The 27,490-nt window shown below is 42.6% G+C and overlaps 1 protein-coding gene across 1 annotated transcript in view; it reads left to right on the forward strand.

Moving 5' to 3' along the window:
* The window catches only part of btaf1 (BTAF1 RNA polymerase II, B-TFIID transcription factor-associated), a 55,738-nt gene that overhangs the window by 4,501 nt on the left and 23,747 nt on the right, over positions 1-27,490 (forward strand). The window contains 18 exon segments of the mRNA XM_071205583.1: positions 103-302; positions 4,612-4,736; positions 5,119-5,242; positions 5,325-5,393; positions 5,574-5,663; positions 5,748-5,843; positions 6,509-6,685; positions 6,892-7,032; positions 7,476-7,600; positions 8,001-8,121; positions 8,233-8,337; positions 9,795-9,944; positions 10,083-10,225; positions 10,773-10,947; positions 11,028-11,231; positions 13,832-14,252; positions 26,114-26,292; positions 26,381-26,537. Of these exon segments, the coding sequence (XP_071061684.1) occupies positions 103-302; positions 4,612-4,736; positions 5,119-5,242; positions 5,325-5,393; positions 5,574-5,663; positions 5,748-5,843; positions 6,509-6,685; positions 6,892-7,032; positions 7,476-7,600; positions 8,001-8,121; positions 8,233-8,337; positions 9,795-9,944; positions 10,083-10,225; positions 10,773-10,947; positions 11,028-11,231; positions 13,832-14,252; positions 26,114-26,292; positions 26,381-26,537 (2,802 nt within the window).

Raw genomic sequence — 27,490 nt, forward strand, 5'->3', positions numbered from 1 at the left:
CGTTTGTCACCCAGCTTCCCTACTGCCCAACATGAAGCATAATCAGTACTACTCACACATCTACCATGTACTTGTTCTGACGTCCAGTTTTCTTCTTCTCAGCTGAGATGGACCCGAAGGAGCGTCTGGCCCGCCAGAGAAAGCTCCTTCAGAAGAAGTTGGGTATGGACATCGGTGCGGCAATCGGCATGGACACAGAGGAGCTGTTCAACGACGAGGACCTCGACGACAGCTGCCAGCCCAGTGAGCTCAGAGCGGAAGGAAGCAAAACCACAGCTGGATCCAGCTGTCACAACCATGTGGTGGGTCTCATTCAACATTGAAAGACTTTACTGTCATATGCACAATAGCTACAGCGTTGTTTTGATACTCTAAAGACCCAGGTTCCTCCAACAATGCAACATGCATGCTTAGTGCTGCGTACCGGTACGCCGAACCGGTACTGGACTTGTAAAAAGTTTCTGTTCAAGTCCGGTTAAAACCGGAACGTCGGGAACCGGTACTTGGACTCACAAAAAAACTAGCACTTACGTATATTGTCCTTGTTCTAAACCATCTAAAACCTCCCTGAAGGCAGGAGAGACTGAAAAGAGTCAAGGGAAGCTTATAAAAGTTAACAGCATTTAATTACACAAAAGATGCGGTGGTGTACAACAGGGTTTCCGCTAGGATTTTTTTCTCGCCGGTCAAATGTCCGGGCAGAATTTATTTTACCGGACTAATTTGAAACTTACCGGTCATATTTCAATAATAATAATAGTTGTGTAGCAGAGTTTCCGTTAGCAGGTAATTACCGGACTATGAGCAGATATGCTTCAGTTTAAAACTCAGTTCACGGGGCTCATTTTTATATTGCTTCAGTTTATAATCGTAACAGATCGAAACATTCAGATTCATTTTTCAATAAATGATTCCACAAACAACATAATTATTACATTCAAACAAACTACTTGTAGTAGATAACGTACATTATTCAGAAGTTTACATCAACTTTGAATAATAACACGGGAGAAACGGATCCTCTCCCTCCCTCTCTCTCTCCTGACAGCACGTCAGTTTCTCATGCAGCTCGCTAAACAGAGGGCGGGGCTTCAGGTGATCCTGCAGAGCTGCGTGTCTCGGTCAGACTCAGCAGCTGATCTGATCTCTCTCTCGTCCGGTTACACTTCACTTGCGTTTATGTCCATATCGATCAGATCCAGCTCTCCTGATCGGCCTTTATAGAGAGCACCGATCAAACTATTAAGAGTGAATATCGGCCGATAATGACCGGCGGCCGATCGATCGGAGCCTCCCTAATTATTACCAGACATTTTGACCGTCAGGTTTTGAATTTACCGGTTTTTTATAAATTTTACCAGCTAAAAACCGGTAATTACCGGCTAACGGAAACCCTGGTGTACAAATGAAATTGCAAAAGGAGGCGCTCTCCTCATCTCCAGTCAGCCCAGGTCAGCAGGTAGAAGAGATCAATTCTTGGCTTGCTCTTCCTGTTGTCATCTGAGGTCTTCTCCTATTGGCCGGTGTCGTCGGGGGGCGGGTCCAATGCAATTCCTGCCTTTTTCTGTTGCTAAATTCAGGCATGAGAATCACTCACCTTTCGGCGAAATTCGCCGTTTTAGAATCCAAAATAGGTCGTTTGTGTGATTCATGTAGATCTGCAATAAAAATATTTTTGGGTCTGGGACCCGGAGTAATCTGCGGCCGCGAGCTGTTATGTGCCATCATGACACGCATGGTGTTCTTTTTTATATATTATAATGCAGCACGAGCTGTGTGCTCGAGTCTTCTTGCCTGTCGGCTCTGCTGCTCCGCGATGATGGTCTAGCTTCAGCAGCCACATTAGCTACGGGTGCGTTCGTTAATATTAACTGTGCGGTCCGGAGTCACTGTGGCACAGACTGAACAGCTGTTAGAACGGGCCGTTCAGAGCAGAGCTCCCTGTCGGAGCGCAGAGCTTGATGTGCACTGAAAAGTGTTTCTGTCGCAATATTATCGTTGAGCTAGCTAGCTAGCATACATTGTCACTATCTGCTAACGTTAGCTTTAGCCTTCGTTTTCTAATAGTTTTTTTTTCATAGGCTATAAACGGAGGTGGTATAAGTATAGATCTTGTACTTGAGTAAAAGTAGAAGCACTCGGATCTTGTACTTGAGTAAAAGTAGAAGTACTCCGATCTTGTACTTGATTAAAAGCAGAAATACTCAGATCTTGTACTTGAGTAAGAGTAGAAGTACTCAGGTCTTGTACTTGAGTAAAAGTAGAAGCACCAGAGTGTAGGAATAGGAATACTCTGTTAGTAAAAGTACTGCATTCAAAATGTTCCTCAAGTAAAAGTAGAAAAATATTCTCATCAAAATATAGTGAAAGTAGGGGCAGTAAAAGTAGTCGTTGTGCAGATTGGTCCATTTCCGAATAATATATATATATATATATATATATATATATATGTTTTATAATGATTGATCATGAAAGTGTTCTCAATGCTGGTAAAGGTGCAGCTAGTTTGAATGAATTTGTATACTGCAGGGTAGCTTGTGGATTTACTCCAGGTGGAACTAAAGTCTGATTCAACACTTGATTAGATTTCACATCATTCATCCAGATCTGTGAAGTAACTAAAGGTATTAAATACATGTAGTGGAGTAAAAGTACACCATTTACCTATGAACTGTAGAGGAGAAGAAGAACAAAGTAGCAAAACATTGAAATACTTAAATAAAGTACAAGTATCTCAAAATTGTACCCAAGTATAGTACTTGAGTTTATGAATTTAGTTACTTTACACCAGATGCCATAAAGATAGAAAGACTGCTATCACTGCTGCTTTAGTTGTTCTGACTGCTAACATCCTCTGTTATTCCTAATTTTAAAGCCGATATTCCGTGGGGTCGGGGGGCTCGGGTCCTTGTCACCTTTTCCATACCTGATGAGTTTGCATCCCTGATAATACTTAGTAAGGAGGTCATAATATTTTGGACTCATGGCTGAAGTTAAGTTTCTCCAGCTCTCCCCAGGTTGGCAAAAAAATGCATCTCAAAATGCATCAGATTGATGCTTTAAAATATGGAATATTCAAAATGTTCTTCCGGGGGAGCATGCCCTCGGACGCCCCTAGAGGGATAATATCCTTCTCACCTTTTTCACCCCTGACCCGTTTTCATGCCTGTAAATTACATCACTCTGGTGTCTGTGGTTATTTAAACATTCCCTGATAAACGTTATTCAGCGTCAATAAACGAGTGCTAATCCCAGTGTGCTCAGTGTACAACATCACATGTCATTTCACCTTCGATTCACGGTTTGAAAACGTCACATTCGCCACATGCTAATGCTAACCGGAAGTGAATAATTTTCAGAATAAAAGTATTAAGTTAATAGTGTGAACTTCCGGTTTTTTCAGAATAAAACATTGATTTTAATTTCTAACAGTATGTATGTACATCACTATGTATGTACTGTACACATGTAGAGTTGTAGAAAAGACATGGTGTACTACAGACAGTACAGTACACTCTGACTGTACAGTCACTACAGTGTAGCCTATACTGTATAGTAGGTGTGTAACAGTGTAATGCGTATAGTCTACTCGACACTCTACCTTTCAGCAACGTTCAGTCAGCTCAGGGACTGTTTGGTTACTTTAGTTTGGTAAATGAAATAAATGTTTGAACTTTGTAGTAGTTCACTGTAGTTGCTGTCATAAGTCATTTGTAGACTAAGTGGCACATTTGTACTTTGTAGAGAAATGTAGACACAAGTTGGAAGGGAGCGCAATAAACCTGACGAGTTTGAATTTGAGTTGATTATGAGTTAATTTTCAATTGATAATTAGCTCACAATAAGTTCACTTTAGTTACTCTCATAACTTGAACATAATCAATTGGGGATGCCAGTGATTATTCGAATATTCGTTACAGTCTCCATAATCGAATATTATTTAAAAAAATCTTTTTTAGATATAGACTAATGCTAATAATAGTATTAATAATTGTAAATGGCTATTGGTCACACCACCAGTTTGTTTTACTGTAAACTTGGAGGAAGCCTGCGTGCAGAGCAGACTGCTGCTGCAGCACGCTACACACCGACCCCGCCCCCACCCCCCCTCTCCCTCACTGGTGCGACTAAAGATGAACAAAGCGGCAGGTAAAAAGAGTTCCTCCTCGTGGAACTACTTCGAACTTACAAGTCCAAAGGAAGTTAAATGCAAGCTCTGCGAAAAGACGTTGGTCAACAATGCGTTTTGAGTGCATCCATTTGAAGATGCGCGATGCGAGCACAATTTATTTATTGCAATGCTGCCATTATTAATAATACAGGCTACAGCCGAATAATCGATTTTGATCATGGTCAGTTTCTGGCAACCCTATAATCAATATGATTTAGGAATGAGAATATAGTGAGCCTCTGCAAGCTGATGCTGTTTGAGCGTGGGAGGGTAGATCTATCAAAGTGATGCAGCAATTAAAAGATGTGTGGTGCTTTGAGCCTGTAAGTAAACATGAAATGATTCTTGCAGTTGTCTTATGTTCATCGTTTTGCACCTTAAGGTGTGTGTGTTTAAATCTTGAAATGAATAATCAATTCTAGTGTTTTTAATTCATTCAGGCTGCTGACTTGATCGACTCAGAGTTCAGGCCAGGCATGAGCAATCGCCAGAAGAATAAGGCTAAGAGGATGGCCAAGCTGGTGGCCAAACACAGATCTAGAGACATGGATCCCAATGAAAAGAGGTGAGATTAGCAACACCTGCTAACTGCTAGCTCTCTTTATTCACATTAGCAATTGATCTGTGGATTATTCTCCCGACTGGTTCTATAAAAGGTCAGAAAATGGTTCTCAAAATCTGAAGTAATGTCTTCTAATTAAATGTTTTAACAGTCCAAAATGTATCTTTTTGCACGAGCGGATGAAAGGATTCAAATGAAACGGTTGAGGTCACTGTAACTTAAAATACTTTTTGGGCATTGTTCAATAATTCATTTACAAATTAGGAACATTCTCCAGAAATATCTAATAGGATGAAATGAGAACGGGTTGAAACATGGAACTGTTTTGCAGCAGCATAATGTTATATGTAAAGTTGGATTGATTCTAATGATGACACCCTTTTAGTAACGACAGTTTTGAGGGCGAACCCGATGAGAAACGGTGGAAAACCACCAATGCAGTTATTGACCAACCGACAACAGAAGACAAAATGGACAACGCTCCAGATAACTCTGGTCTTTTAGAGGAGGTAAGGAAATGAAAAGCAATACATGAACTCATTGATGTGAAGTCCTGATGATGTCACAGATGCCTTATTGCTTTGTCTTAAGATACAGGAGTGGCCTCTGGAGAGCTTCTGTGAGGAGCTCTGCAACGACCTCTTCAACCCTTCATGGGAGGTAAGAACAAAGCACTTCAAATACATTTGAGCTGATAGTGCATATAAAAATATGAGAAGGAGGCTTTACTAGAACGCCCAATCTACGACTCGGATGTTAACAAGAGGTTACCAACAAAACTAAAACTTGCTCCTTTTTCTGTGACCAGTGCAGAATGAATATAAATGGTTTTGTTTACAGATCCGCCATGGTGCTGGCACAGGTCTTAGAGAAATCCTCAAGTCCCAAGGTGCGGGTGGGGGGAAGCTGGTGGGAAGCACTGCCGAGCAGGTATGTCTTACTCTTCTCTTCAGGTTTTTTTAATAATACCGTGACAATGAAACATGGCACTAACTGTCTGCTGTTTTGATCCAGATGTCGCGGCAGCATCAGGAGTGGATCGAGGACCTAGTCATCCGGCTGCTCTGCGTCTTTGCTCTGGACCGCTTTGGAGATTTTGTATCTGATGAGGTGGGTGATATCGATTTGTACTAGATGTATTGTGGCTTGTAATATCTGCATGTGCTTGAATATATCCTCAACATTAATTATGAATTGTCACGTAATCTTATTAAGTTGCTGGCATGAGATTTGGTTTGGGGTTTTGCGCTCTCCACAAATGTAGACCACTCTGGGCGAGTGTGTGACAGATTTAATCTGGCTAGAAACGGGTGAGATAACGTGTTGTGAAGCTGCCGGATAGCCCGTATGCGCTCTCTGCTGCAAAGTGTGTGGTTCCACTCTGGCTCCAGGAACTGTTTCTTAGTGGCTCCCCCTTTTTAACTGCTTCTATAAATAAAGGCACTCTCTGGCCCAAAGAGCAGATTGCCTGTCATCTTCCCTTTACGAGCTTAAAGAATGTATTTATCGTGTGCGTTTGGAAATAAAAGTTTCATATTCTGAAAGCCAAGACTTTGTTTGTTTAAAATCAAACAACACACACTAACCCCGAAAAAATAGTTTTTTTTACGCAAATCCAAGTTTATTCTGAAATGAGCCGTTGCGACTTCCGACTGATTTCGATAGAGCGGGTCACACATGTTATCGAACAGGCATCGTACTATACCCCCACCATCCAGATATATTAACAAGCTCAATGCAGTTAAAGAAAACACAACCTCTATGTCTCCCTCCAGGTGGTGGCTCCTGTCAGGGAGACGTGTGCCCAGGCCCTCGGTGTGGCCCTCCGGCACATGAGTGAAACGGGTGTCTCCATGATAGTGGACGTGCTGCTGAAGCTGTTGAAAGAGGACCAGTGGGAGGTCCGTCATGGAGGCCTGCTCGGGATCAAGTACGCCCTGGCTGTCCGAAAGGTACCACCTGTTCTGTGTATTTATCATATATAGGCATAGCAGGGTTCTACAATGTTTTTGATAGGAGCGCCATAAGGTCATCAATGTAGATGTGGGGTATGAGGCGTATACTGTATGTATGGATGGAAACCTTTTATTTTATTTTATTGAAGATATGTTGAGAAATGTCAGTGTAAAGATCATTTCTTCTCACCCCGTTTTCTCAGGACCTGATCTCCGTTTTGCTCCCCCGGGTGCTCGCTGCCATCACTGAAGGCCTGCAGGACCTGGATGATGACGTCAGGGCCGTGGCAGCCTCCGCCCTCATCCCTGTGGTGGAAGGCTTGGTACAGCAGCTGCCTAATGAGGTGGGGATGCAACACAGGTTTGCAGAAATGTGTCCTGAAACCCGGACATGAGTTAGCATTTGACCACTTCTGGTTCCTTCACCGAGACGTCAAAGGTCTTTGAAAGAGCTTTCGGTTAGATGCCTGAAATAAGGTCTGTAGTTACGAAAGCTTGATAGATTGTCACGTTTGTTTCTATGGGACAAAATATGTCAGTAAACACCTTGCTTGTAAATGTTGTTTACAGTCTAACTGTCGCTTTTTACTTCTGGCGATTGCATACACAATCATAAATGTAGAGATTTTCTTGCTGAACAAAACGTGTCAAAACACTTGACCGCTGCACCACTCAATAGTACAGCTTTTTTTAACAATCTTCCTCGCGTTTCAGCTCGTCTGTCATCTGCACCATTTTACGCATGAATCCTCATTCTGCAGGTCCTAGTTAATTGTGTCTCTCTCAGGTGCCCTTCATCGTGAACACACTATGGGATGCTCTTCTGGACTTGGATGACCTCACGTCGTCCACGAACAGCATCATGACGTTGTTGTCCTTGCTCCTCACCTATCCGAGGGTCCGCCAGAGCAGGTACGTCTTGGCAGCAGCTGAAAAGCATTGGAAAAACAGTTCTGAACTTTAGAACTGCTTCATGTAGTGGTCATCATTAGTCACTGCTTCCATTGGGTTTGGAGTCGAGGAGACCGAAGTCGATGGTTTGGCTCTTGGTTAAAAAGCTCCTAAACAATAGAGGAATCCCAACTGTGATGAACGGACTGCGATGACAGCAAGGGCAGTGATGGACTCCCATGAACCAACACTTTAAGTCTTTTGTTATTGTTAAGACCCCTTGTGGCGGCATTATTTATTATTTTATTCCATTTTATAACAATGCATACTTTTTTATTGTTTTATTATTGAGCTGTTTTTTTTTTTACTCTAAAAGGCTGATCTTGTATTTATATTGACACACTTTCTCGTCCACTCCCAGCATGCAGCAGTCACTAACAATCCTCGTCCCCCGGGTTTGGCCCTTCTTGAGACACACCATATCATCAGTCAGACGGGCGGCGCTGGAAACCCTTTTCACGCTGCTGTCAAAAGCTGACGAGGTAAACATGACTTAAGAGCAGTTGGATATTAGATTGACAAAGTATTTGTCAATCAGAAATACATAAAAGGCAATGTTTGGTACAAAGCATGTTTTGTTCTACGTTCTTCAGAGCTGTGCGATGTGGATCAATCCTATCCTACAAGATATGCTGCGGCACATGTTCCAGTCCTGCATCCTGGAGAGCAATGAGGAAATCCTGGAGCTCATTCAAAAGGTGTGTTGCATCACACTAGGGCTGAACGATATACCGCGTCATGGCGATATGCGCATGCGCGATATTCACACGCGCGATATTCACACCGCAGGGACGGGCGGTTTTCTTATTTAAAAAAAAAAAAATGCTAACGCACTTTAGCACAGATTTCAAAATAAAGATACCCTTATTACTTATCGAAACTGCACATACAATATATCCGATTAAAGCTGAGACTCCACAGATTATTTAAGTATAGTATCTAAGCGATCCGATCTCGCAACAGGGGAAGCAAACAGAGACATCACAACACGTACCTTTTACGGGAGATCGTCTCACCGTAGCTGTCAATCTGATCCAAAGACGTGTTCAATGGCATTAAAACGAGAAAACGCGACTGAACCGGTTGATCCATAGGTTGATGATGTATCTGTGGCTTTGAAGCAATTGTTTATAATCCATAATTCAATTTTTATGTAAAAATCGGAGCACAAAAGTTAGCTGCTAATGGTAGCCACCAGAGTGTATGCAGCTTCCGGTTTTGGCTACGCGTCACTCACTCCTTATTTGGTAATGTGTGTGTGTTAGACTGCCGCATAGCCAAGACCGGAAGCAGCAGCCACTCTGGTGGCTACCATTAGCAGCTAACTTTTGCTCTGCGATTTTTACATAAAAATGGAATTATGGATTACAAATGAAATTTTTTTTTATACAGAGACGTTAAAAAGCTATGGATTAACCGATTCAGCCGCGTTTTTTCTCGTTTTAATGCCATTGAACACGTATTTTGATCAGATTGACAGCTACGGTGAGACGATCTCCCTAGAAGCTCCGTAAAGGTACGTGTTGTGATGTCTGTGTTTGCTTCCCCTGTCTGAGTTCGGATCACTCAGTGATGATACTATATACCTAAATAATCTGTGGAACCTCAGCTTTAATCGGATATCTTGTATGTGCAGCTACGATAAGTAATAAGGGTACTTTTATTATTTATTATTTTTCGCTCAGGGGTCATTTAGATGCTTCTTATGAGACTTGTGTTTTTGTTTTGGTAAAAATGGTTTGTATCGTCAGTTAGCTGAGATTAGTTCCGTTAATCTGGTATAACACATTAATAGGTTCTTAAATATTAAGATCCCCTGAGACAGTGTCGTAAAAAAAAAGAAGTAAAGTACCCGCCGGGACTTTGGGGTTTAACGGGTTAAAAAAAACGCTATATATATATATATATATATATATATATATATATATATACCGCAGGGGGGGGGAAATCGCGATGTCAGTTTTTTTCAATATCGTGCAGCCCTACATCACACTATGTTTGATTGTTGGAAACATTGATCTATCAAATTCCCATCGTAAGGGATATTTTTCTCTCTATACTTGGACAAGTCTCACTTTTATTTCTTCTTATTTCCGGAATTCCTTTTTCTGCTTTATATGGATTAAGCCTTAATTTGTGTGATGTCTGTGTGCAGGTGTGGATGGAGCTGCTGTCTCAGGCCCCGCATCAGTTCGTGGTGGCAGCCAGCTGTCCCTGGATGGGCGCCTGGCTCTGTCTCATGATGCAGGCCTCACAAATTCCCATAGACGTCAACATGCTGCTAGAAGTGAAGGCCCGCTCTAAGGTTGTACACTTTAATCATTGCTAAATAAAAAAAATAGTTTCTTGTTCTACTTCTGTATTTATTGTGTATGCAGTATTATAATACTAAAACATGTATAAGCTGATATGTGTAATAATGAATGTTGTGTTGATGCAACAGGATAAGGCTGGTGCAAAGGGACGTCAGTGTACCATTCAGGTGAAGGAGACGCTGCAGGAGTATATCGCTGGAGCGGAAACGGTGACGGAGGACTCGGTGACGAGGGACTACGTGGTGGTTCGATCCCGCCTCATGGCTGCCAGGTAGGTTTTGATATTTGCATCATAAGATAGGAAAATGTCACGGGGCCTCATTTAGAAACGTGGCGTACGCTCAGAAGATGGAGAACACCAATTTCTAAGCAATGTTTCCAAATTTTATAAAAAAGCAAACTTGACAAGAAAATGTACAGTCCTCCACGGACACTTTGACCCATGCGTACACACAAAGGGGAGAAATGAGAAACTGCGACGCCATTGGTTGTAGGATGAAGGGGGGAAACATTCTAAGAATCTTAGAATGAATAAACAGGCATTTGTTTATTCATTCTGAGTGCACAAAAAAACATAAAATAGAGAAATAAATAAGAATATGTTATTGCAAACAACCCCTCGAATATGTTCTCTAATTATTACAGGCTGCCGTGCTTGTATGTTATAAAATGTATTCTCATAAATGATTCAGTTTTATAAATGATGCCCCTGACCTTGAAGTGAACTTTTGACCTTCTCTCACTAAACTGACATTTCCTGATATGCTTTTGAACAGTTCTGACAGTTTGCCTGCTCTCTTTGTGCCTCTGTAATCCAGGCTGCTGGGGGCTCTGTGTCGGTGTATCTGTGACCCTCAGGTCAACGCTGCGTCTCAGGAGATCCGACCAGCCGAGTCTTTAGGCCAGCTGCTGCTCTTCCACCTCAACTCTAAGTCTGCCCTGCAGCGCATAGCGGTGTCTCTGGTGCTGTGTGAGTGGACTGCTCTGCAGAAGGTGAAACGCGCTTGGTTTGTTTACTGTGGATTAAAGGTTTTGGGGATTTAGTAGGAGCCTAACGGAAGTCTCTCTTCCAGGACTGTCAGGTGGTGTCATCCATAGTGCAGCCTCGCCTTCTGGCCATTCTGTCGGAGCATCTGTACTACGATGAGATCGCCATCCCCTTCACACGCATGCAGAATGAATGCAAGCAGCTCATTGCTCTGCTGGCTGACGCAAATATAGACCTGCAGGACCGCCTCAACTGCAGCGTGTTCACGATCGATCAAGCTAACGAACTGGTAAGTGAAGCCACACATGTCAGGAGTGAGTAGAGTATTAAAGGTCCCATCTCATGGCCATTTCTACTGATCATAATTCCATTGTTGAGGTCTACTAAAATAGATTTATACTGTGCAATGTTCCGAACTCCCATTGGTTTCTCACAGCATCTCTGTATAGTCTGTGTATTCACTCTCTGTCCTAAACGGCTTGTTGGAGCTCCTGCCCCCCCCCCCCCTCCCTATGAGCCCAGTGGCCGTCAGCGAGACATGGAGAAACCCAGCCCGAACACACACACAAACACACCCGCAGCCTGGCTGGGAGTTTGTGTGTGTGCTCACACACCGCCTCGCTGCGTCCCGCCGTCTCAGGGAGGAGAAATCGACGGAGCTGCAGCTGAGAAAAGATTGAGTGAACCAATCCGCGGACCTAACGTAACGGCTCCACGGATTGGTCCATTTGGGTATGGTTACGTCACTGTACCCAAGAAGTAAACAATGGAAAATCTCCAGCGAGGCGTTCTGGGGCAGCACAGACAGGTCTTCTCTGTGTTAGAGTTTTACTCTCCAGGGTGTACTTTGAGGGTTTGTGACTCTGCAGACCGTTTACATGCAGAACAACCTTTATAACACAAGGGGACGGGTAATAACCAGAAAAGCATGACATGGGACCTTTTTAAATAATGACGTAAATAAGAATCAAATATGTACCATCATTATTAAACTAAGTGAACAAATCGTAGTAGTGAAATAGTGACTGGTTATTAAATTATTCAATTGTAAGTAGATATTGCATATCATTATTGCACAACAGTTTAATACTTTACCATGGACCCACATATATGAAAACTCAACTTGATTGGATAAGTCAGAAACTTTTTTAAATGTATTCTTATGGTAAAGATGCTCAGTAACAATTATTTTATAAAATCTTTGTTAAATATGAGGAATATCAGGCCTGAAACAAACTATACATGATTTTTAAGCGGGTGTGAATCCACAAAGGTTGTTCTATTAGGGCTGTAGCGATACACTAATCTCACGATGCGATACACGATATTCAGCCAACAATACGATTCGATACGATTCGATACACTTATATCATTTTCTGAAAGATTTGAAAGGGACAGTGTGATTTTGGTGACATCTTCATCATTGACTTGGATTGAATTAATTCAACTGAAAACTGAAAGCATCCATTATACAATATATGGCTCTGACAGAGCGTCTCCAGCTTGCAAATGCTGGACAAAATGAATCAAAAGATGTGGTGAGAAAATTAGTTTCATTTATTGAAACAGTGCAAACTGTAGCTTACAAGCCTTTGAAACGTAAGTACATAAAGTGCAGTATCACAATGGACAATGGAAAATGAAACGGTGCAGCAGGTGGCGGAACACGGGATTTGAATGGGACTTGTTAGAAATTAAAATCAATGTTTTGATGGCATAAAGTACCATAAACATACCGTCAGTTTAAATGCTGTTTTTAAAAAACAGAAGTTCTTGTGCACAAACAGTTGATAAGCTTTTATTCTGAAAATCCTTCATCTCCGGTTAGCATTTAGCATGTGGCTAATATACCATTTACTATAGAGGTGAATTTAGCAGCGATATGATGTTGCACACCGAAACCTAATGATTTCAACACTACAACTATAGACGTCGAGATATTATTATTGCTGAATATTAAATGAAGGTACAGTTTATTTGAATACGTTTGTTTACAGACGTGGGTAACATGACACAACATTCGGAACTACCGGAAATGATACCAGCCGTGGGGTATTTTTGGAGTATTGATTACAGCGTTTAAAATGTATTAAATGAAAAGTCATGAAAGAGATAAGGAGGAGAAAAGGCGTGTTTAGTTATATATTTAATGTGCAATGTCTGAATCCTCTGTAATGCGCAACAACGAACATTGGAGACGTGGAGGGCCGATCCCCAGCAGCGCCAACCGGCCCACAGGGAGGATTCAGCAGAGGATATTTAACAGCTGGAAAGGTGGAGCTCGCTCTCTTCCCTTCGCTCACGAGAGCCAGAACACAGCTGTTTTTCTGACTGAACCATCTTCTGCTTGTAACATTACCGCGCTTTTTATTAATTAAAGTATACATTTGAACCTTCTCAGAGACTCAATTAGTCTCCTTTTTTAAAGCTTCTCTCCTGGACGCGAGTAACACAGTTATCAGACTTAATGTATCGATACCCGCGGCTGAAATATCGATACTTTCTCGGAAAACTAAATATCGATATATATCGCAGGATCGATTAAATTGCACAGCCCTATGTTCTATGTGGGGGGCAACTTCAATCTTCAAATGCATCACAGTTTTCTGAAGAATCTTCAAACGGGCCAGTTTGTTTATGTTTGTAGAATAAATTGAATTGGAGTTGATATTATTTGTAATGTTTTCCCCAATAGCCATTACTTTGGCTGAGCAGTAGCGACTATTGGAATGTTCCAAAAGCTCAAGTTCATTGACTGGAGACTAGCTTTGAAAGTTATCTTCCATGCCCCCCCCCCCCCCCCCATGTTAAATGCCCCACTTTACTGCAAAAATGTACATTTCATATTCTGGTACAAAACAAGAGATTATGGTCTTAACTGTTTCCTAGGTAACCACCATCTTTACCGAGTCGACAGCGTGTCTGAACGTCAGGTCCAGTCAGTATCAGGCTCTGGATGGTAAACGTCAGCAGGCTCAGTCAACAATGAATGAGACCAACTTGGAGTGGCAGCAGCTGCATCTGCGCGTCCACATGTTCACAGCCTGCGCCGTGATCAACCTGCAGGTGCTTCCAGAGAAACTCAACCCGCTGGTCAGGCCTCTGATGGAGACCATCAAGCGGGAGGAGAACACCCTGATCCAGGGATGCGCTGCTTCCTTTATAGCCAAGCTGCTGCAGCAGTGTGCCGGACGCTCGCCTTGCCCCAACCTCAAGATCATCAAGAACCTCTGTGCCTCGGCCTGCGTGGACTCCGCCGTCACACCCTCGTCTGCCTGCCCCGTGCCCCCCACCCAGGAAAACACCAAAGGTAAGAAATGTCAAAGCTTAGGTGATTTTACTGTAATGTGCCCTCAACCAGCTGGATTTCAAAATATGGTTTTAAATGACATTGGAACAAGGCGGTACCGAAGTAGCCCTATTATGCTAGTTGGGGTTCTCCCTTTCCTGTAGTGTGTAGGGATTGGTACCGAGCCCCAGTATTAAATGGGCCCCGGGGCTGAATTATTAAAGACCGTGGTCTAACCGGCAAGACAGATGAGACAGAAATAAATTCAGTTCATATTAATTCAGGTAATTTACCAACTTTAAATGCTCCTACGAGAACATGCTGCTTGGTCGAGGTCCACTCTTGAATAACTGTGGCATCCTGCCCTGGGATGAATTTGTTGGTAAGGGTCTGCAATAGGGATGTAACGATACCAAAAACTCACGGTACGATAATATCGTGATTAAAAAGTCCACGGTACGATATTGGAAAACATTTGTTTTAATAATAAATCTGATTTGTACAGCATTTTAGTAGGATATTAGTATTTTAAAGTGTCAATAATATAATAATCAGACCCTGCAATAGAATAAATCAAGTTTAGTTTTTCAAGTAACTCGCTCGCTCGCTCACAGGTTATCTTTTAGGAATATGAGCATGTCCACATTTCCAGCTAGAAGCTGGGATGTTTGGGCGTTTACAATATCCCCTGCTGTGGAAACAACTCTCTTGCTTGGTACTGATGTTGCTGGGACAGAGAGATATGCGTTGGCCATGGGTGACAGCAGTGGGTCAAACTGTGCATTGTCTCTCCACCACTTCAAAAACAATACAGTTTCTGCCAAGAAGGTGAGGCTTATTGACAGAGATTTAAATATACTGTTGGTACTTGTCAATGTCTCTCGGTATGTACATGTAGCCCTGTAAATACGATGTCCTTTTGTGTTATCTGTTGTGTTCTGTTCATGTTGTAACCTACTTGCTGCCATGTTGGACAGGTCTCCCTTGAAAAAGAGATTGATGATCTCAATGGGACCATCTGGTTAAATAAAGGTTTTTAAAAAAAAAAAAGGATTAGGTTTGCGTGTTTTTCGCCGCTCTTCTTGCCAACGCTTATTCCTTGTGTCTATCACTCCCTGCCGTCAAATATGTTTCACATACACAGCGAAAAGATTGTTCTGCTCTGGTTTTGTGTTTCTGCCATCTCCGTTGCTCAGCAGATTATGTTTGGCTGCTGTTTAGCTCCTAGCCTCTGCCGTCCTACCATTAGCAAAACGAGCTCACCGTTGTGCTCTGCTATCCATGGAATCCCCGCTCTGGAATACCCTGACTGGGCTCCTCTCTGCCACGCTCCCAGGACTTTCCACGACCCCTCCCTCAGTCCTGCCATCTCAACTGGGGTGTTTTCCATCACCGCTGCTGAGGTTCGAGGTCCGGTTTCTACCAGGCTAATGGTGCTAGCTGCTAGCTGGCTGGCTGTTCTTCCCACACGCCCTTCCCCGGAGCCTGCGGTCTTCAGACTCTGGCCCCCCGCACCAACCTGTGAACCTTCGGGGATAGAGCCTTCAGTATGGCAGCCCCCACTCTGGAACGCTCTCCCTGCGGAGATCCACAACATCCCCACACTTGACGCCTTCAAAAGGGCCCTCAAGTCCCATCTGTCTGCCAAGGACTTTGGCCCTAAATCTATTTGTTGTTTTGTCTGTCTGAACCAGGGGTCGGCAACCCCTGGCACGCAGCACCGTAACCAGTGGCACAATAGGAATAAGTGTGCAAAATATTTAAATTGTATTATCGGATCCTGAACGAGACCGCCGCCAGAGCGCGTCTCCCCGTTACCTGCAGAAGGAAGCCATGCACCCAACGCAGCCCTGCTCTCTTTTAGGGGTGTTGAAAATAATCGTTTCTGCGATTCGGTATCGATGCAGTGACGGAAGATAATCGATTATTGCCAGGGCTGCACATAACTGATGCGCATGCGCACCTCTGCCAAAACAAGAGCACCGGGTCATTTGAAAAAAGGCGCATTTGCGTACCGAGGGAGAGGAGAGAGAGAAAGATATTTGCGAGTTGCATATGAACTCATGGGCGGCATGTAGCACTGGCGTTATAGATGTTCGCCTAGGGCGCAGAGAGAGAGGGGGGAGAGAGGGGGAGATGTTTCTACAATGATGTGGAGGGAGAGTCCTCTACAGTCAGACTGAGAGGCTGATACTACAGCTCAGTGAGGTAAAGGACTCTTGAGTATTTAGATAGTTCAAACAGTTTGGTCACAATTTATGTAAACACATATTTCCAAGGCACTCCTTTATAATTATTGGGATAAACAGGTTTGAAATCATTCCAATGTATACTATAGGACAGTAAACTAAAAACATCCTATAAAACTGGAGATAAAAAATATGCATAAATAAATGTTAAGGTAAGATATGAATGAACAACACAAATAAAATAAGTTACATTCATTTCTTATTGGCTATGGTAGGTTATTGGTTATGTTCACATACTTATTTGATTACATCCACTTGTCTAAGATGACAACGTCTTTCGACCCGAAACCAGCTGTTGACTTGTGGATGCAAGCAAGCTAATCGCAGACTCAACCAGAGAGGAAGTAGTAGGCCTACATCATCAGCTACCATGTCTGACAGAGAGGAAGACCGTGAGGAGAACAGTCAGGAGGGTAGTGATGACAGCTTGATTACTAGTCGTGCTAATGTTGTCTTGTGTTCACCTCTGCACGTGTGTTCTGTGTTCACCTCTGCATGTGTGTTCTGTGTTCACCTCTGCACGTGTGTTCTGTGTTCACCTCTGCATGTGTGTTCACCTCTGCACGTGTGTTCAGTGTTCACCTCTGCACGTGTGTTCTGTGTTCACCTCTGCACGTGTGTTCTGTGTTCACCTCTGCACGTGTGTTCTGTGTTCACCTCTGCACGTGTGTTCTGTGTTCACCTCTGCATGTGTGTTCTGTGTTCACCTCTGCACGTGTGTTCTGTGTTCACCTCTGCACGTGTGTTCTGTGTTCACCTCTGCACGTGTGTTCTGTGTTCACCTCTGCATGTGTGTTCTGTGTTCACCTCTGCACGTGTGTTCTGTGTTCACCTCTGCACGTGTGTTCTGTGTTCACCTCTGCATGTGTGTTCTGTGTTCACCTCTGCATGTGTGTTCTGTGTTCACCTCTGCACGTGTGTTCTGTGTTCACCTCTGCACGTGTGTTCTGTGTTCACCTCTGCACGTGTGTTCTGTGTTCACCTCTGCACGTGTGTTCTGTGTTCACCTCTGTGTGTTCAGTGCCGTGTGTCTGGCAAATAAAGTCAAGACCCCTCAAAAGTTAGGCTTTATTTTATTTTAAGGATGAGCACCAAGCAACATCTCCAGGTGCTCCTTTGAGAACCAGGGCAAAAGAGTTATGTGCACCCCTGGTTATAGAGTAGTAACGTTGCTTTCTGATTTTCCGGCTGCGGCTTTACTATAACGTTTTTCTCTTACTTTAATATCAAATCGGTCGGTGACGCAGGGAACAGACGTGACAGCGGCACAGCAACACCAAACACGGAGCGGTCTGCGTTATCCACCAACACAAGAACACCAGTCCAGAACCAACAGCAGAAGGACCCGCTCTGAATCACTCCGTGTCGCTGCGGCTCAGAGACACAGACAGGGATTTATGTTTTTCAAAAATAATCGCGTTACAATCATGTCAGGTTTTTGGTGGATTTAATTAAGTCTTGGATTGCAGAGTATGAATGTCCTCTAGCAATTTGCAGACGATATATACGTTTGTGAAGGCAGGAGGAAAAAAGCTTCCACGATCACCGTCTCCTCCGTTCCTCCAAACCCCGCCCCTCCCTGAAAATAATGAGTGACAGGCTGATAGTGACCTGTTAGAAACTTTATTAATCACTGAGATATAATGAAGCTAACTTAATCTCATACATTCATGGGATTTATGTAACAGTAAGACAGAGAATGTGAGTGTGCACCCACATGCACTATTTTAGTTTGTATATTGGATTAATAAAAGTCCATCTTATAGGCTGTTGTAAATACTCCTGTTGTCCGCTGTGTTCAGACTCAAGTCCTGTGTGTGATGCCACATTCAGGACATTCAGTGTCCTTTCTTTAAAGGAATGGTCCACTCATTAGATAATTAATCAAAACTTCAGTATTTAGTGAAACGTTATGTTTAAACCATACCCTGAAGAAATCAGCGATATTCCCCGGTAAATAATGATTTTATAGCTCTTTTTTATCAAAACCTTTATATTCCGTCTGACCGCCGCCATGTTTGCCATTTTCAGTAGTCACGTGATGGTCGTGACGTCATCCATGCGTTCACTTTGTCAACACACGGAAACATGGCTGAATATTTGAGTTCGGACTGGTCAGCAGAGGAAGACGTTTTGATGTTTTATCAGTATGACAATACGACACCCTCTGTCCTTAGACCCTCACATCGTACAAGGAAAAACTTCCGAAGAAAACCCACAGTTTAAAGGGAACATGGGAGAAACCTCAGGGAGAGCAACAGAGGAGGGATCCCTCTCCCAGGACGGACAGACGTGCAATAGATGCCGTGTGTAAATTGAAAAGATAATACATTTGCAACATAGGTAGTCCAAATGTTTGGAAATGCATGTGTATAATAGGAAGATGATATAAGATACTATATGTATGCATGTAGTACCACCCTTGCTAGCGATTCCCTCTCTAGTTTAGCATACTCAGCTTCGTTGTCCCTGGCCATAGAATCACGATTTTATGGGGCCGGAAAAAACTGGGGTAAAATACACACTAGCCGGTACTACGCTATATGGAAAGGCCACCAAAAACTGTCCTGGCCTGGACGCTAAAACGGGGCTAGCCGCTGCAATGGAAATGCGCTATAACATACCTTATTCTTACTCCGAGCACTACTTCTGCTCCTCCGTCGCTTCACACTTGCAGAGGGCGATTTCTCAACTGGCCGAACTGGTGTCCTGGTCGGTGATGACACCAGAAAGACCGATGGTACTGCATCTCCATTGAGTAATGGTTGTTCCATAAATCCCATGTTATGTTTGATCATACTCTCAGAGTAGTCGTCCGGAAATGTGAAATGTTCGCTGCATACATGAGCCTGTGAATCTTTCGGTTCGGGCCGGCCACATTTCGCTAGCCACTGCCTCTGAATGTACTTCTTACGCTTACCTTTTGGCAACAGATGGAACCGAGCATTCCGTGGATTGTTCCTATCAGAATTGTGGCAATATTTCGCGATACAGTGAGGCATATTTGAAGAGAGAAACTACAGTAAATAACATGGAGATCAACGTGTCTTCGAAAACCAAACGCATGGTTTACGTCACGTCCGGGAAATGGCGGCGCCCACAGTGTTGATGTTATTTCGGTATATAATCAGTTTAAAATCACTGATAATGTCGTTGGATTAAAAAAAAAAAAGAGGGAGAGACTGGCAGAGACTGGTCTGTTTTATCGGATGATAATTTTTAAAAAATGAGTCATGAGCATACCATTCCTTTAACAGAAGACCGTGGCTAGAAGCTGCAGCTAGACTGCAGAAGCATTAGCTTTTTGTTTTTGAAGATGGAACAACTTCACACACGGAGGCTAGACCTATACAATTCATTTATTTTGGTTTATAAATTAATGTCAAGACATTTATGTTATTGATTTCTGAAGCACTTTCTAAATAATAAAAAGAGTTCATATGTATTTACTGCATGTATGCATTGATGAAAAATAAGCCATGTGCAGTAATATAGAAAATTAAGGATGCAACGCATTGGTATGAGTCGTAATATCGAATTGTTGACAGGATAATCGTGAGACGAGTGAAGATGCACAGCCCTACTCTCTTTAACTCCAGGCGACTTTCTGCCACTTTCCTCAGTGGTGCAGTGCTGATCGTTTCACCACGGGGGAGAGCACTTCACAAATTGCAGTAGGCCTACCCATCAGGAGCTGTACAAATGCCACAGTTTTTGCGTGGCTGTGTCTTTAGTTGAAAGCCCAGTGGCGATCTGTTCATCTCTCATCGAAATAATATGCTACAAAGGGGCGGACTGGCCATCTGTGTGTTGAACTTTCCTGTCGGCTCCCAGACCGTAGTCGAGGAGGGGATGACTCTCTGTCGTCTCCCAGGGCAGAAGCAACAAGCTTCAGGTTCAATAACCCACTGTAGCTTAAATGACTGGAGAGAGGCGAGCTCTTCTTGGGAGGCCGTTGCATTTATTTAGCTGTTCTTCTGTTTCACAAAATACATCACAGACCTCTGTTTTTCTGCTTCCTCGTTTCACTTCCAGAAACATACACACGTTCCCTCACTGTCGCTCGACCATCCACAAACACACATGCACAAGCCACACCCCCCCCCTCTCTCTCTCTCTCTCTTAAAGGGACAGCGATCTCATCTCACTCTGCATGACCCTAATATCATGTGTGTTTTGGAGAATCACAGAACGGACGATCGTCCTTATTATTATGCCGTTTAAACCAATTATTTAAATGTGTTTGTTAAATTCGGCATCGTAAGTTGCGCTGACTGGTCCACACACTGCTTCCCCGCAGCGAGGCTCCCCCCGCCCTCCTGCTGATAGTTCACGAGCGTCAAGCTCCTCAACCCCCCCCCCCCCCCCCCCCCCCGTTGATAATTCTCGATCGTTGGCACACTGATAACAATAATTTTAAATGGAACTTCATATCAACCCCTGGTCTAAACTGTTCATCTGACTGCCTTTTGTTTTGTTATATTTGTTTATACTCCTGTTGTTCCTTGTAAAGCGACCTTGGATATTATGAAAGGCGCTATAGAAATCCAAGTTATTATTATTTTTACCATTAAGCTCCGAAGTTATCGATCTTTTTATCGGTACTGGAGACATTTAAAAAAATGTCATGAATTATTGCTACATAACCATTATATTGCAGTTTTAGTTTCGCCAACTCCGTTTCTAATATGCAATAAGACTACAAAATGCGTCTATGATGTATTTTTGATCTTTCCAATCCAGACGAGAGATCTCTCCCGTCTGTGTGCGAGGGGGCAGGGCTATTTACACACACGCAGCTGCTACATGCATGCAGCACACGGCAGAGATGACGGTGAGAAGTAAGCGCTCCAAGGTGTGGTTAAATGTTACCCGTCTAGATGTGGACAATGCTCGTTGCCAAAAGTGCAATAAGAGTTTAGCATGTGTGGGCGGTAACACGAGCAATTTGTCTAAACATCTTGCAAAAGTGCACCACATTCAGACGGAGAAATGCACCGTTTTCGACTGTCTTTCTAGTAGCTCTGTAGCCCCATCCATGAGGAACGTTTCCACGTGAGGTATGTTATGTATACCTTAATCTTCCTCCAGAAGAACCGTTAGGCCTTTTGCAGCATACCTGTATGCCCCACCTGTGTTGCTGTTTACCACTGTTTATGCAGTAAATACTTGTTTTCTGTTTGTTTTTTACAGTTCTATAAGTTCACATTATTTACAATTTGTTTAATTAATTTACCTTTTTTTCAAAAGAACCGATAAGAGTACCATTAAAGGACCGGGTCGATAAGCGGTATTGATATAAGTAGTAGTACCGTTAAAACCTTAACGACACCCATCCCTAGTAGTGTGCAATATAGGTTTTTGTGCATGCAAAGGGTAAAATCCCACCTTCATTGGATTTTTGATTTCTTCCGTTACAACACTCGCTTTTGTCTAATGCCCCAACACATTGCACGTGATATTGGCTGGACTTTTCTGAGACTTCTCTAATGCGGCTTTCACACCAGTGCTTTTCCCTTTCTAGCTCCGAGCTAGAGCTTTTCTGGTTCAGCTCTGGTTTCCCTTTTCTGCTCCCAGCGCCCAGAGCCGACTGGTGCTGCCGCTGCTGCGTCATGACGTCACCGTTTACATCGCTGATTTGCTCCCCAACGGCGTTACGGCGCTCACAACAACAACGGGGAACTGCGTCGGGTCGATGATCGTGTTGCTTTTAATCCCACGAAGCCAGAATAAATTAAATAACGACTTCTCCAGCCTTATGCTTTTCTCCAGAGTGCCGTGGTTCATTGTTTATTAATGTGTTTCTGCAGCATTTACCGACCGCTGCAGTGCTGCTCTTCCACGGGAGTTTATTCTCCCGTTAGCTCCCGGTTAGCTCACACTGCAGCGGCCGCTCTAAAGTATTCACTGTCCGACTCACACAAGCAGCTGATGCATATCCCCAGTTCCCCTTAGCCTAAGTGAATGTGTGTCAGTCTGAATTGACGCTGTTTGGTATCACAACGCTGTTATGAAAGTTTCTCTGGTATAAAACGGGTGATGTTGGCATAGCAACCGAAGCTAAACTGACTACTTGCATCCGATAGCTGCAATAATACAAAACAACACGTCTGCCTCGCTCCACAATGATCGATAACAGCGAACGGATGGTCAAAGTAAGGCACAAATAAACAGAATCACACGAAGCCTGGTTAGTGCTGCCTGACTTTATAAAGTGTGTTTATAGGCACTACTGCTTGTAGGCAGGCTGACAGTCTCCTCTTTGAGGCTGCAGCAAAGACTAGTTTTAGCTCTCAACAAGTTTATCTTATCTTTTTTCACCTAGTTAACGTTTTTATTTATTCATGCATATTTTACTGTCACTACTAGGAATGTAACGATATATCGCGGTATCGCGTCCCAATACCGTCGTGAGACTGACCAAATCTACCGCGATTTTTTTTTTTTTAATTTTAACATTTTTTTTTTGTACCCCCTTTTTTTTTTTTTAAATCTTTATTTAACCAGGTGGTCCGATTGAGATCATCGATCTCTTTTTCAAGAGAGACCTGTCCAACATGGCAGCAAGTAGGTTACAACATGAACATAAAACAACAGAACACAAAAGGACATCGTATTTACAGGGCTACATTTACACACCTAGAGACATTGACAAGTACCAACAGTATATTTATATCTCGCCCTGTCAATAAGCCTCACCTTCTTGGCAAAAACTGTATTGTTTTTGAAGTGGTGGAGAGACAATGCACAGTTTGACCCACTGCTGTCACCCATGGCCAAAGCATATCTCTCCGTCCCACTGAAGTGGCGTTAGACTTTTTCGCTGTCCGTCATCTTGACAGACGGGATCGTAAAATACCTATCTGAACAGAGAGAGAGCACGCTCGTGAACTGTCAACGGGGGGGGGGGGTGGTGTTAGGGCGGTGGGAGCGCACACAGCGTAAAGCAAAACCTTTTGGAGGGCATGCATAACACGGGATAAAACCAGAGCCTCGCTGCGGGGAAACGTTGGCGCTGTTCCGAGTTTGTTCTAATCTGCTTTCAGATTTTGCCGTCATTGTTAAATAAAATATTCGGTTAACGCAACCACTGCTGTCCCAGCAACATCAGTACCAAGCGAGAGAGTTTTTTCCAGAGCAGGGGATATTGTAAATGCCCAAACATCCCAGCTTATAAATACCTGGAAATATGGACATTCTCATATTCCTAAAAACCTGTCTGATGATGCTGAGTGAGTGACTAGTGAGGTTGAGTTACTTAAAAACTAAAGTGAAACTTGATTTATTTTATTGCAGGGTCTGATTATTAAATGTCCTTGTTTATTTGTGAGATGCAGTGGCACAAAGAAAATGCCTACTTTGTTTGGTAGTACTATAGGTACAAAAACACTGGTTTTCTTGTTCCAGTCTGTTACTGTCACTTTGTTTTTGACACTTTAAAATACTGTTGTCCTACTAAAATTTATTATGTAATAAAGAAAAAATTTCGGAGTAAAAAACATGTCCTTTATTATTCAATATCGCGATAAATACCGTACCGTGGACTTGTTATATTATCGTACCGTGAGTTTTTGGTATCGTTACATCCCTAGTCACTACCCTCTCAAATGGAAATATGTGTTGACATAAATGGTGACCAAACTGTTTGAGACCCACTGAGAACTTAGACTAAGTTAACTATCTAAACACTCAAGAGTCCTTTACCTCACCTGAGCTGAGGTTATCCCGAGCTTGAATGACACACAGAGACCAATCAAGGGCTTTGATTTATGATCTTTATGACAGTGGCCGGCCATGTCGGCAGGACACATCATGTAGACAGTCAGTCACCCTGTGTTAACAGGCCTGGCCATCGTATGTGTAACAAAAAAAAAAAAATTCGTTCTTGAGTTATAAATTGGTGGTGTTTTTGGCGCCCTCTATAGTCCAAAATGAAAATTATTTGTGCCTATTCCCCAAGACAGACTGAACCTATCCACCAACATCTGTGATGTTTGGATACATTGTTGATGAGTTATGAGCATTTATTTCTAAGCCCCGCCTTTTTGAGAGTACGTTTTGATTAATGGCGGCAATATTTATCGTCTGAACATGCTCATTTTCTACGGTATTGTGTCTGACCCTCCACCGATGCTGTATACGAAGTTTGATGTTAAACTGAAAATTGAAATTTAAGTGAATATTTCACTGTTTTGAACATTATGCTAATAAAAATAAAGTAGGCGGAGCTTAGGTGTCCAATAGGATTATTTGTAGAGCAGGTCCACCCGGATAAGTGCAACATTTCAGGTAATTTGGACTTGCGGTGCAACTTCGTAAATCTTTCACAAAACGGGAATGGCCATAGGTGGTGCTAGCAAGTATTTTGGACAATTTGAACCCATTGACTCGAGAATGTTGCTATTTTTACCGGTCCTGGCATCCGTGCAAAATTATACAACTTTTTGAGCATCCTAAAGCCCTCAAAAACAGGAAAGATGGTGTGGGATAATAATAATACCACGAATAACAATAGGTTCCTCGCACTTCGTGCTAGGACGCCGTTGGGTCCTAACGCTCCGTGCTCGGGCCTTAATAAATGTAAAAAATATGTTGAAAAAATCGCAGGCTTTGCGATTTGATAATTGCATCATTTAAAATCGCGATTTTGATTTAAAATCGATTAATTGTTCAGCCCTAGTGAACGCGCCTATTGTCTTTGTCAGTCTTCGTCTGTCTGACGCTCCAGGAAAGTGCTACCTAAAATGGATGCCTGATGGCTGAGTGGTCACAGCTGTGGGTCCACGCCCCTTTAATTAACTCTCTGCAGCTGATGGGCCCTCAATAGGAAATGTAAACTGGCTCACTCCTGAGTTGTTAATGAAACTTTTTAGTGGCACAATAGTTTACAATTACATTAAACCCTAAGTTATGAGTTCAACCCTTAATACAGTTACCCCATCTCAATAAAGCTCTTAGTGTTCTACAAATGTTTAAATCAAAGTTAACTCTAGCAGCCAGTTAGTTCAGTTTTAAGGTTTCTGTCAAAAATAATTGTCCCAAATTTCTGCTTGAAAATACTGTAGCGGTTTTGAGATTAAAATCACAATTTCAATCAGATCAACTACAGAGCATTTATACAGAGTACACACACTGAAACAGAGAAGTCTAAAAACAGAATGTTACTCACACAATTCTAGAAATCACCAGTTGTTATTCTGTCATCACTGCACACCTCCCGTTTTGAGCCACGTTTTTACCATAATTCCGCTTTCTTTAGCTTGCTTGCAATGTTCGCTAATCGTTAGCGGGTAGTATGGTCGTCATTAGCAACGCCATAAATAGATAAAATAAATGTTTTCGTTTCTAAATCTAAAAACAATAGCCTATTAATAAGCCTATAGAACTTATTTAAACCACAGTTTCAATTATCGTTGTAGTATTTTGATAGTATGATTTATTTTTTAAGAAAGAACAATTATTTATTTCAGATTTCTACGCGTACCACAGGTTGAGAAACACTGCTCGACATATTGTCTTTGCTTTTTTTGTTTGTCAAATAAAAATAATACGATCAATAATCGTGTCGACACTGAACTAGTGCTTACTGCTGATATTGATAACATTTCTCTCTCCTTATTTTCATGCCAGCAGGCAGTGGGTTGGACTGCACGCATCACATGGTCAACAAAACCCGAGGCATCATCACCCTGTACCGCCACCAAAGGGCAGCGTTTGCCATCACCAGTAAGAGGGGGCCGACCCCTAAAGCCCCAAAGATCCCCACTACGGAGCTTCCTCCTGGCAGCACCATCAGCTCTGATAACGATGAGGTACAGAAGAACACTTCCCCTTAAATATAGAAAAAGGGTAAACGCATCCTGTTCCCTAAATGTATGTCTGGATGTTCCCTTTTTTTAGAGCAAGAAGCCGTTACTCATTCAGAGACGAGGGGCGGAGTTCTCCCTGACAACTGTTGCCAGGCACTTTGGCTCAAACTTCACCAAGTCTCTGCCGTACCTATGGGAGAACACCGTGGGACCACTGAGGACAGCAGTGACTGAAAAACAACACATAGGTTTGTCGATTTTGTTGATACGTTTTTATTTAGATAGGTATTGTATATAATGACAGCAGTGTTTCCCCTACCATTGTCTTGGAGGAGCGCTGCACCCCGCCAACGGAGCCCCGCGCCCCCCCTGACATTCAAGGTGTTTTAAAAAATATATATATATAATTTTTTTTATATATATATATATATATATATAGCACCAAATTGCAACTAATCTATATCTACTGTCACTTTTCACATTGAACATGTGCTCTTTTATTAAATAAACTAAACGCTTTCATTTTAAGTTGTGAGTTTAGTGTGTTTGACCCTAAGAAACACTGATGCATTAATCAATAACAATAATCCACAGCTCCCCTCTCTGCTCCCGCAGGCAGCACCCCCTCAAAGCAGTAAACCTAGGGGAAACACTGGACAGTATACAGTTTATTCTACTGTACATTTTAAAATGTTACATTATATTATTCTATCTTACATGTACATGGTTTACTTGCACCATTGTATAACTTGCATTATTGATATTTTTTGTTGCTCTATTTTAAGGTCTTAAATATATTGTGTTGCACTGCTGGCTCTCACTGAGACTTGAATTTTCATTGCCAACGTTTATGCTGTAGCTTTTGTGCCCATCACAATATAACCCTAGAGTGTCTTGAGTCTTTGAAAAATAATTAGCAAAAGCTTTCTTTAAAAAAAATGAAATGCTAAATTCAGTTGAATTATTTAGAGCTTAGTGGCAACCTCAGGCAAAGTGAAGCCCCTGCATAAATGCAATAAACCTACAATCTGTCACTGCCATCTACTACTCAAAAATCTGATTGCAAAGAATGCAGCATCTGGCACTATATCGGATAGGGCTACCATGTTAAATTGTTTTAATGAGCATGTTGTGTCCTGTGGCTCTCTGTATCATTCTGTTTCTAATTCTGCTTCTGTGAACACCACAGTCGGTGACTCAG

Source organism: Pseudochaenichthys georgianus, chromosome 15 (assembly GCF_902827115.2).
Source record: "Pseudochaenichthys georgianus chromosome 15, fPseGeo1.2, whole genome shotgun sequence".
Taxonomy (NCBI): Eukaryota; Metazoa; Chordata; class Actinopteri; order Perciformes; family Channichthyidae; genus Pseudochaenichthys; species Pseudochaenichthys georgianus.